This window comes from Lycium ferocissimum, chromosome 12, assembly GCF_029784015.1.
Source record: "Lycium ferocissimum isolate CSIRO_LF1 chromosome 12, AGI_CSIRO_Lferr_CH_V1, whole genome shotgun sequence".
Lineage (NCBI taxonomy): Eukaryota > Viridiplantae > Streptophyta > Magnoliopsida > Solanales > Solanaceae > Lycium > Lycium ferocissimum.
Window position 1 is genome coordinate 20811686 of NC_081353.1, and position 12096 is coordinate 20823781.

General features: G+C 33.6%; 1 protein-coding gene across 4 annotated transcripts; it reads right to left on the reverse strand.

Annotated features, from left to right (window-relative positions):
• Positions 1-1340: 1340 nt before the first annotated feature.
• LOC132038908 (ethanolamine-phosphate cytidylyltransferase-like) lies at positions 1341-9238 on the reverse strand. 4 transcript variants are annotated; one of them, XM_059429396.1, is made up of 10 exons: positions 9119-9238; positions 7777-8196; positions 6581-6816; positions 5956-6128; positions 4327-4398; positions 4143-4210; positions 3879-3999; positions 2931-2996; positions 2657-2779; positions 1341-1835 (listed from the first exon to the last, which is right to left on the reverse strand). In XM_059429396.1, the coding sequence occupies exons 2-10, from the start codon at positions 8118-8120 to the stop codon at positions 1764-1766; spliced, it is 1275 nt and encodes a 424-aa protein (XP_059285379.1). In that variant the 5' UTR covers positions 8121-8196; positions 9119-9238; the 3' UTR covers positions 1341-1763. The 4 variants fall into 4 exon arrangements, with proteins under 4 accessions (XP_059285379.1, XP_059285378.1, XP_059285380.1 ...); XM_059429395.1 differs by having other exon boundaries at positions 9050-9190; XM_059429397.1 differs by lacking the exon at positions 9119-9238 and adding an exon at positions 8972-9109.
• Between the last annotated feature and the right edge of the window lie 2858 nt (positions 9239-12096).

Sequence of the window (12096 nt, forward strand, 5' to 3'; positions counted from 1 at the left end):
TAAGACCCCTTTGAAATGCTTTTATTCTTCATATTATAAGCTCCGATCAAGATTTTAGTTAGTTAAATAGATTTGAAATGTTTTTTTTTTTTTTTTTTCTGGTCGACGAGAGAGGGAGGATGAAGGTAAGGGGATGGAGCTGCTGGTTGGCGTCATTGGTGGTTGCCGGAGAAGAAAGGACCTTATAATTGGCAAGAGAGTAGAAGAAAAGAAAGGGAAAAAATAAATAGAAAAAATTGGCGTTAAAACGCTCTTTGGAGTAGTGTAATGCACCAACAATTGGTATTTTGAGGAGGATACAGTTCGAGGGTAAGCTTATTACTCCTAGTTATTACACAGATCAACTGCATTGATCTTTATTGAAGAAATGCACCAACGATTGGTATTTTGAGGGGGGATACAAATCATTTTGGTCAATAACATCAAAAATGTATTCAATTCTTTTGATTTCTAAAATCCATTTGATTTTTAAGAAGGGAAACTGAACACTTGATTCACTCTTTCATAATCAAAGTCCTTATATGAGAAGAAAAAATGGTACATGAATTTCACTCATGTTGATGTCACATCCAAATTTGACGTTACTGTTGTTTGTCTTCTATTTTTGGTATTACTAGTTATAACCAACACTCCATAAAGAATTATTCACATCCAACTGCTATATATATTCAAATGTTGAAAACAAATTGTCTGTGTTTTTAGATACACAGTACATCTTAATCTTAATGAAAATAGATGAAGCCTTAATGCAGAAAACAGTGTTACATAAAACTGGGAATCAAGATTAGTGTCATTAAATTCATTTTATGGATAATGAATCACCAAGAAACACAAGCAAACCTTGCCAGAATTTTTATAAATACTAAATTCATTAAAAGGAAAGAGAAAGAAGAGTATTAGTAATACTACTCCCTCCAGATAAAAAAAAGCTTCCACTCATCCTTTATTTTTTGGTTAAAAAAGATTGTCCACTTACCAAATCAAGAAACAATTAACCTTACTTTTTCAAATTTACCCTTATTAAGTGTTAAGTAACTAAATCTCAATACCTATTTAATAAGGACATTTAAGTCAAATAATCTATTTTTGTCTAGGAGTTAATATTTTCTTAAAAAGTGTGCAAATGGCTAAAACACTCTTTTTGATCCGAAGGGAGTACTAATTATGTTAAAACCAAGGAAGATAGGATGGACATTCAGTTTTATCATATATATATATATATATCAACAATAATTGATCATTACTCGTGTGACACTGAGACAAAAACAAACTGATCCATTGGTGCAAATTCTATAAATTTAACAGAATGCATAAGCAAAGTCATTTAGTATCCAATCACATCCCAAAAGGAATCCCTTTATAAAGTTATAATCATCAAAATTTCATGATAAAAATAACAGAATCAACACCTAGTTTATGTACAGAGGCAGTCAAACTGCTTGTAATTTAAAAATGGAAACTTAAATTTACTATAGAACAGTAGTTTCTTAACTATTACAACAATCATTTTGTGATTCCCGAGATTAGGAAATTAGCTTTACCATATTCAGCAACACGCCGAAGAGGAAGATTACAGCCAAAAATAAATGAAAAATAGAACCAAAAAATTCTAGCTCTTCTATCTAGGGTATTTTCTTATATCTCTTGTCCCTTTCTCTGTTCATATATCTTTCAAATACAAAAAGTACAGGAAGAACTACCTCGGAAAGGGAGCAGCTTCGCCTACAAGTCAGCTACACGAGGGCCAAAACATGAAGTAAAACTTAATCGCCAGAAACATACTTCCTTTCCGCATAGAATTTTTTCTCGCTTGCTGCTTTCTTGGTATTCCTTTTCTGCATCAAGTCAACAAGCCATCATTCATGGAAGTCGCTTAAAGATCTTAAAGATGCTAAATTGAAGACGGGGTATATAACGTGATCAGTTATACTTTTGTACAAGTTGGATCGATCAATCAATTTTGATTTATATACATCTGAAGAGCTTGAAAACAACTAATAGTATTTCTGACCTCCAATATTATCAACAATCATAGTTGATAAACATTCAGCACTACAAGAACCAGGTCACTAAGAAAAAGGCGACCTAAATGCATAACTTTATCTATGGACGTTATCTACTTCATGTGGATTTTTACATTTTTTTGGGGGCGTCAGTTTAGCCAAAAGTGAGGTGCTTCCAGAGGTAGTGGTATATTGGTAAGATTTCATACGCTTCAACTCAAAGAGGAAGGACTAAAAGCAATTCCTGTAAACCTATGTTATTACGATGGCAACACCTTTTTCCAAGTTCCACCCCCCCACCCCTTTCTCTTTGGGGGTGCACACAAGCTTAGTGACTCAAAATCTAAATTATGCCACTTTAAATCAGAAAGCTTAACAGCTGTAGAGAAATCTAGTCAGAGATGAGAACTTGTAGAGTCATTACTGACGCACCGAATATAGCTCATGATTGTCTATGTGTTTAGTGTACGTGTGAGAATACAAACAGAAGCACCAAGTCTCAAAATCCAAAATTGTAATTTTCTGATCAGAAAGCTAAACAGCTGTGATCATTTTAATATACAGTATGCTACCTTGTCAAAAAAAAAAAAAGCTAAATAGCTGTAGAAAACCAGGAACAACTAAGAAGCTAGACAATGTTTAACGCAACATACCACATAAATCTCATGGTTAGCGATGATTCTTTGAGCAACTGAAGAAGTTGTAATATCTTTTGGGCTCTCAATTACTTGGAAGATTCCCATGCTTTTAGGAACTGCATATGGATCCTGGCTCCCCTGTATCAGAGAAAATATGTCATTTATAACATGCTTCTCCTTATTATATTCTGTTCATCAGTTTGGAAAACACCAAACCATCTTTCTTTCTTGTGATTAGTGGAAAACATAAAATTGTAGCACAGAACAACCAAGTAGTGGATAGACTTACTTCCAATGAAGAGTTGCTCTCAGAAACTCTTCCGTGTACAACCACAGAAATGTTGAAAGTTGTTATCTAACCCATGCCAAACAAAAGGAGAGAGAACGAATCAGCGACCAATTAGAAACAACATTAGAGAAAACACCCAAGTAACCCGTTAAAACAAAACCATGTGCAAGAAGTGACAAACACATTTAAATCTGTTTTTATTTTATCTTTTTGCATTATGCAGCATTGTTTCAGAAGTGTCATGTACAACACTTTGATGAACTATAACCGACAGAGCATCACAGTTCCAATCATAGCAAAATTTGAAACGTGTCATGCCAATGCACCATGTTAGCTGTGGAATGGTACTAGATCAAGCATCCAACCAGTTCAAGATCTTGGTGAAATTAACAATATAATCATCAGTTAAAGAGAAATTATTAGTCTGAACTCATTCTATGGTCCAGCGATTTGATATGACACTAGACACATAAGTACACAACAAACTAGGGCTCTATCAGATACTAGCACAGATCCAATTGATCCATCTATTATAGACACAGGCTTTTTCTTTTCCTAACATTTGGGATAAAGCCCCAATGATATTACAGTTCATACCCTTCTGGCGAAAGCTGCTTTACTTTCCCAATGAACTTTTGTCCCAAAGGAAACAGAACTTTTGAGAGCAAGGGCTCAAGGACACATTTCCAAATAAAAACAAATGCTTCTTTTCTTCTTTTCTTTTCTTCTTCTGTATTTTTTTTTTTTTTTTTGGGATAACCGTGGTGTCTGGGCCATACAAAAACAAATGCTTCTTTTCCTCCTTTATCATATTAACAAATAAAGACACCTGGAACACCTCTAAAAAAAAGTTATGGTGCTCTTTTCTGGATAAACAATCCCACATCTATAAGAATACCTAGAGCAAAATAGAGGAACACATGCAGATATAGCTGAAAGTAAGCATACCATATCCTGAGTTACTTCCCAAGGGGCACCAATGATGACCTCATCAACATAACGGCATGCAAGTACACCAAGACTGCGCTCATACAAATTCATCAGCGGATACTGATGTCCACGAAGTTCACTACAAGAAATTAAAAGTGATTTTCATTAAATAGTCTTACTACATAATCCAGAAGTTTAGAAGACAAATAATGATTATATTAGAAAGCAAGCCTAATAGATGTGCGGTCTAAGAACACAGATCAAAACAATAGTATCATGTACCTAACAGTCTGGTCTGGATAAATACCAACTAAAAGAAAATCTCCAAGCTGCCTAGCACTTCTTAGAATCTGAGAAGGGGAAAAGGTAACTTACGGGTAAAGTTATATTTGATGCAAGATGACCTGAAAACTATTGCCATGAAATGACAAAATAAATGAAACTTTACAAAAGATCCTAGATTTACCTCAACATGTCCAGCATGGAAAAGGTCAAATGCACCATCAATATACACCACTCGAGAATTAGGCGCAGGCCCCTACAATTGAAATAGTACACAAATTTTACTTTTGGCTCTCCAGTAAAAGTAAAAGTTACACAGAAATAATCAGAATAAAGGTGAACAATTTAGTTTGCTTTGACAACCATCATGATCATGGTTCTGTATGAAGTAAAAGTTGTATCATCTTCTGTCATTGTTTCAACTTCAGAAGGATGTATTTACTTTAACTAAAGCGACATTCGACCCATAAGAAATTGCATTCTCCCAACAAAACATGAATCAGGTTTATCGTAGAGCATCATAGTTTTTAACTTTTTTATTAAGTTAACCAGCGTAGTTCAATATTCTTTAGTCATGCAGAGTAAATCATCATAATCTCCTACTAGCTGCTTATACCTGACTTTATTCTACCAGATAACCAGGTATACACTAGTGTGCTTGCGAAATTTGAATTTTGTAAGAAGTTGAAAAAAAAAAAAAAACTGTTAGAAAAAATAATTTATCTTGATGGTGAAATGGGTCAAAGCAGAGCAAAATGAATTCTAAGGTCATATAACTGACCTCAACTAGCATGTGTTTGAGGTATAGCTGTTGTTGCTAATGGGATGTAATAAAAACTAAAGGACCCTTCCTCAACAGTTTATCTTTACTTTCTCGTGAGGATTTACAGGTAATATGGGAAGTAAATGTGATAGACTTCAAGAAGTGTTTAAGAAGTTGAATTTTGTAAGAAGTTGAAAAAAAACTGTTGGAAAAAATAATTTATCTTGATGGTGAAATGGGTCAAAGCAGAGCAAAATGAATTCTAAGGTCATATAACTGACCTCAACTAGCATGTGTTTGAGGTATAGCTGTTGTTGCTAGTGGGATGTAATAAAAACTAAAGGACCCGTCCTCAACAGTTTTTGTGAGGATTTACAGGTAATATGGGAAGTAAATGTGATAGACTTCAAGAAGTGTTTAAGAAGTTGAATTTTGTAAGAAGTTGAACTCCAAACCATCTAGCTTGCTTTAATTATTGGAAAAGATTATCTGATTCAACCAGCCTAAAAGCAAGGTTTATATTTAAGTTAAAGTCATCATTATAAGAGCACCCATGGGTGTGGCCTAGTGGTCAATGAAGTGGGTTGAGAACCATGATATCTCATGTTCAAATCCAACAGAGACAAAAAAACTAGGTGATTTCTTCCCATCTGTCCTAGCCATGGTAGACAGAGTTACCTGGTACCTATTGTTGGTGGGAGGTGGTAGGTATCCCGTGGAATTAGTCGAGGTGCCACAAGCTAGCCCAGACACCACGGTTATCAAAAAAAAAAAAAGTCATCATTATAAGATTCTCTATTCCAAGTGTCCATTCGGAGAAGATACTCTGGAAAAGTTTCAACCGTGGTGAAAGAAAGGGTAATGGTCTCTTCAGTTTACACTATCTATGGCGTAAAGTATTCATTCAGAAATAAATCCTCCAAAGAAATTTTATTGTACAGTTGACTTATCATTCAACTTAATACTCAAAAGTTCCCAAGGAATACACCAAGAAAAAATTAAACATACTCAAGTCTAACCTTCACAAAGAATGAGTACAATTTATCCTACCTTCCCATTTGAAAATTGCACAATTCGTCTTGAAGTGGGCAAAAAATGAGATATTTGACCGCCCTTAGCCTGTTTTTCAGCACCACAATTATTTTTTATATCATCAGCTTCGCCAGTGGGAGATGAATTGGAGTAATCTTGAGGAGTACTTTTAGCAGAAGAAAGAATCCTCCCTACAAAAATGTGAGTCAAAACAAACATCATCAAAACCAAATAGCAATCTCATTGCTCTTAGCCGGTGTCTTGATTCGTGGAAACAAGACTTATTTTAGTTTCGGGGGACTTCAAAAAACGTATGTTTGATCTATTTTCATTCACTAGTTTTTGGCAAATCAATTTGGGAACAATTGCTTTTTGTTTCTTGTAGGAAAATAAATAGTGCTACTGAGAACCATAAGAGGGAACTTGCGCAGAAAAAATATACATTCAAGTGTCATCGAGGAGCATGCTTCGCTGACAATGGGAGATCAATTGCCTCTGTAAGTTTCTATGATATACACACTTTATATACACATAGAAACAATTTTGACAAAAGTTCTGTTAATTTGTATGACTCATTTGGTGACGATGCTTTGCAACAGATTAAAACTTTCAAAACCCATCACGGAAAGGAGAGATGTAATACCTACAATGTCTGTGCTGGAGACACCTTCAGTTCGTTTAATTTGCTTGTACCGACCAGCTTTTTTTGCTAAGGCATAAGCATCAGTTCCATCTGGAAGTAGGCAGGGATCATCACCGTGTATAATGTAGTCAATCTTATACTCATTGAATAGACGGTTCATGAAGTCTTCAGTAATTGCATAAGGAGCACTGGAAATCACTTCATCCACCCACTTCAAGCCACTAACAAGAGCAAGTCTGCAGAGTACCTCAAATTAGTGACCCACAAAAGTTTCAGTTAACTGAAAATGTTAAATCACACCAAAGTGTTTCCCGGTAAAAAATGAATGAAATAAGTGGAACTACATTCTTGATTATGTACTTGAAGTTAATGTTGTATAATACAAGTGCTCAAAGTTTTAACTATTAACCACGGCTCAATCTCACACCAGATATACTAACATATGGAAAACATATAACAGATAAATTAGCAAAGCAAATACTGTAGGGAAGATACTTAAAATTTAAATAATTCTCCTCAATAGTCCAATTCATGTCTCAAATAATCTTCGCATCATTTTGTTAGCCTCAGCATGTTACAAAATCAAAAGCAATTTCAAGAAACCATCAATGGACTTGCTCCTGCTAAAGGAATTCCTTATTAGGGGTCATTTGGTTGCTGTTTAGGAAGGGAAATATTCATGTATTAAAACTAGCATAGCTAATACAATATTTGGTAGCTTTTTAGTTGCTTTGTACAAAATTTAGCCCACCAAGTACGGTATTTGGTTTATCATTTTACAATCCCACCTAAATAAAAACAGGTCTAAGTAATGAATCAATTTATGTATTATTTATGCAGGGTAGAAGATGGAACAACTAAACCCTGCATATCTCTAACCATCAACCAAATGACCCCTAGGCTTTTCCAGTCACAACCCTCAAGCCCAGAGATGGGGCTGGAAGAACGCGATATCTCTAGTCAATACACATGTCGATGATTGCTAGCAACATCTTTCACTAGTATCTCTGGATTCAAAAAATGTCCATACCATTAGGAGCTGGATATAGGATAATATAAACACATTCCTATAGTAAGATTGAAAAGCTCAGAGCATATCGATACTCTTTTCCTTTATCCTTGCGTAAGATATTTCGAGGAAGGGAAATAAAAGCTAAAAGATTTAAAGGACTAGAACAAACGACATTTACTCATACCTTTCTTCCATGCATAAAACTGGAGGACCCTTAGTGGCTATGATTTCCTCATCACTGACAACCCCAACTACCAATTCATCTCCCAAGGCTTTTGCTTGTCTCAAAGCATTTGCATGGCCATAGTGCATCAGATCAAAACAACCATCCATATAAACACGAACACGCTTCTTCTCGTGATTCTTTTTATGAAAGATACTTAGATCAGGAAAAGGATAAAGTAGACTGATCCCGCCAAAATAGCTCGTGGATAACCCGAGCAATGCTGCAGTCAGCATGATCCCACCAAAAAGGCGTGGGTAGTAATACATCCCTTCCCAAACCGAATTGTTGCTTTCGAAATCCATTGGTCCTCCTTTCCCTTCCTTACTTTCTCACACTCGTTGAAGGGCCTCTTTATGCTACAAAAGAGGAAGAGAGGCCCTGCAATTAAAACCAACAAACAAAGAAGCCAAAAGGAAGAGAGTCAATTTTTTTATCCAAACAATATTCAATCTGAAATGAGAAAAACAACCTCACATATACAAATAAGATCGGAACACCCATACATAATTAATCAAATCTCATCATCATTTAAGCAATAGAAAACCCCCAGCATTCTCCCTTTAATGCAACAACAAGAATAATTCAACAACATGACCAGTGTAATCCCACTAGTGGGGTGTGGGGAGGGTAGGATGTACGCAGGCCTTACCCCTACACCTTGTGAGGTAGAGAGGTTGTTTCTGAAAGACCCTCAGAAAATAACGGCAGCAAAACAGTAAGATGAATAACCAAAGAAAGTAAATTATACGATAGCTGGGTATTCCAAATAATCTTTTAAGTTTTGAGCTGACAAAAAGCATAATCTCAACCTCATCACCTAATGCAAAACAGATTAGATGAAATACTTCAATGAATACCACAAATTGTACAACAAAAGATGCAAACTTTATGCTACTACAAACCTAAAATCAAGCAGAAATCAAGTATACCAGAAGGAGAAACCAAAACCAGAAAGATGAAAAGAAAAAAAATGAGAAAATAAGATCTGAATATGGGATAAAGATTCATATCTCAAAACAACACACAATAGAACATTAAACATTCACAATTGGAACATAAATCCAGCTGATAATTGGAACACAAAATTATTAAATAAGAAAACATTTCCCACAATAACAAGAAAATGGGTATACAAAAAAAGAAAATGAAGAACCTGAAGGGGGGGTGATTCAGATTTTCAAGAAAACAAAGATGAAAAAATGAAATGATTTTGTTGTAGTATTTATTTTACATTGAAATTAACGCCACATCCGAATCAGAATCCCCCAAAAAAAAATGTCGCAGATCGAATCTTAAGTACCTTTCTTCCTCTTTTTACCCTTTGTTTGTTTCTTTCTTCTTCTCTTTTCTTAATTGTTAAAGGAGAGATGCACAAATATCTAATCTTTGTCTTTCTTTTTTGCATTTTATTATATATACTCTAAGCCGTCGTTTGGTGCGCAGATAAAATTATCCCGGTATTATAATCATAATCTTGAAACTAATTTATTCCATTTAAAAAGTGAGATAAAATAATCTCAAGGTTAATGGGATAAGGTGGAATATCCCATCTTTAAATATGGGCTTCATTTTATACTTTGTTTGATAGAAGGTATAAATTTATCCTGAGATAATTTTATACCTTCTACCAAATAAAGTACTAAATTAATCTTAAAATTAGTACTGGGATATCTCACCTTATACCGTGTACCAAACGACCCTTAATAGTCTACATCTATGTACTTGGTTCCAAATTTGTGCTCCTAAGAACGGATGCTATTATTTTTAGTAAATACTTATTCACATTGGGTGTATTTTATCTTAAGTGATTTAATGTAGTGTGTGTGCATATATATATATATATGTTCTAGAGCCTGTGTGGATGGGCTTAAAAAAAATAGCTTATAAACTGAAAACAACTTATAAGCTAAAAAAAAAAAAGTTGGGGTAGCCCAACTTTTTTTTTTTTTTATTTTCTTTTAGATAAAGCCCAAACGCCCAATTATTTTTTCGGCTTATTTTAAGCACAAAATGACTTTTTTAAACTTGACCGGCCTAAACACTCAAAAAAAAACCGAAAATAGCTTTATAAGTTTTCAAAGAACTTATAAGCCAATCCAAACGAGCTCCTTGCTGTATATTCATGGTTAAGTGATAGTTATATATATTCAAACACATGTCATATATCTACTGATTTGGTGTACGCATTCGATATGTGCAAGCTTTTACCCTATTACCTAAGTTCAGAAAAATAAACATTATATACTTTTTCGAAATTGAATCCTGTCTTATCTAATCTTGTTTTTCTTTTTGCAATTTATATATACTCTATAGTCTATATCTATATACTTGGTCCCGCATTTGTGCTCCTAAGAATGGATGCTATTATTTTTTGACCATTAGATTCCGTCTTTGAATACGATGGTCCTGCTATTTTTTCTAAGTCTTTTATAAAATTTCTAGCATAATTTACTATTCCTGAGAATTTTTGTAATTCTTTAACATTATCTAGCTTGTCTGGCATTTCTAAAGCTTTTTTAGCTATATGAGGTTGTAATTTTATTTTACCATCTCCTAGTACGACTCCTAAAAAAATTATATAATTTTTACATAATTCCATCTTTTTCTTACTAATTATTATTCCATTTTCTACAATAGTCTAAACATCGTTTGTAGGTGTCCTGGGTGTTCTTTAATATCTCTACTAAATACTAATATGTCGTCTACATATACTAACACAAACCTTTTATATTCTCCAAATATACTATCCATTTTGCTTTGAAAAATCGGTGCGACTGTCTTTAATCCAAATGGCATTACTAACCATTCGAAATGTCCTTCAGGACAGGTAAATGCAGTCCATTCTATACTTTCTTCATGCATTCGTACTTGCCAGTATCCTGATTTACAATCAAATTTACTAAATATCTTTTTGCCTTGTATTCTATTTATTAATTCTGTCTTATCTGGCAATTTATATCCATTTGTTCTAGTGTTATCATTGAGTCTTTTATAAGTTATTATCATTCTGGCTTTTCCATTAACTATCTCACTATGATTTCTTACCATAAATGTTGCAGATCTATATTTAGAAGTGGATCTCCTTATTGCTCCTAGATTTAGTAATTCTTTTATTTGTATCCTAAAGTCTTCCACGTCTTGGTTAGTTGCTCCTATAGAGGCTGTTTTAATTACATGTTCTGGATTTATGATATCTAATTTACATAGAATTTTATTACTCTTCCAATGTTTTAAAGGTTTTTCTCCTATGATTTCTATTTCATCTAGTATTTTTATTATATTATCTAAATCTTTTTGATTTTTTATTACTCCTATTCTTTCTATCCCTGTTTTAAAATTATATAATTTTATTTCTATATCTATTAAAGTATAATCTTTTTCTATTAGATCTTTGTCTTCTAATTTTTCTTCTTCTAGTCTGAAATTCTTTGTTTCTGTCTTACTCTTATAACATGTATTATTTTCTTGACAGTCTTTACAACAACTATCTTCCTTCTTTTGTTGGTCTATTTGATCTGTGGTAGGGATTTTCTTATGTCGGATTCTGGTTTCAGTCTTAAGAGCTTGTGCTGGTGTATGAGTAATATTTTTTAGGAAAATTACTTCATCTCTTGTAATCATACAGCTTCCATTATTATGTAACATGAAGTCTAATCCTATGACAAAGTCTACATTTATATTAAAGTCTCTTACCCATATCTTATCCATTTTATAGCTAGGCTTGTAAAATTCCGAACATGTATTTATAAAGCTAATGTATGCTCTATGAACATAATGTCTATATATGTTATGAGTTCCATCCATTTGCATGGCTGCAACTTGTTTGTCTAGGGTTTTTATTAATTTCTTGTCTTATTGTTTATTTCTGATCCTCCTTCGTTTCTCGATCTGATTGGAAAAAGGTCCATTTTTGTGGGTTTCTAGTTATTTTATCTTTTTCTCTCTGAGGTGTTATTTCTACCTTTTTTAATTGTTCTATTAATTCGTCTACTTCTTTATGCTTTGGGGTTTCTATATGAATTTTCTCTTTTTGTCGTTCTTTTATCAATTCTAACTTTGGTAAGACTATTTTGTCTAATTTGGTATTTATTTCTAATAATAATGAAATTATAGCAATATTCTGTTTTAGTATTATTTGATCAGATTTAGCGTTAGGTATATATTCTATATAGTCTTGTGGTAAAGGCACAGATTTTTCTATTAATTTTGAAGCCTCTAGTTGTGCTAAACTTGGTCCACTCATGAAAGAGAGATTTCTTTTAACTCTTCTATTGTCTT

Coding starts and splice junctions, on each gene's coding strand:
- LOC132038908 (XM_059429396.1), bottom strand. CDS start 8,120: ATGGATTTCGAAAGCAACAATTCGGTTTGGGAAGGGATGTATTACTAC. Junction 6,129..6,580: donor CTCCAGCACAGACATTGTAG/GTATTACATCTC, acceptor ACATTTTTGTAG/GGAGGATTCTTTCTTCTGCT. Junction 4,000..4,142: donor TATCCAGACCAGACTGTTAG/GTACATGATACT, acceptor AATTTCTTGTAG/TGAACTTCGTGGACATCAGT.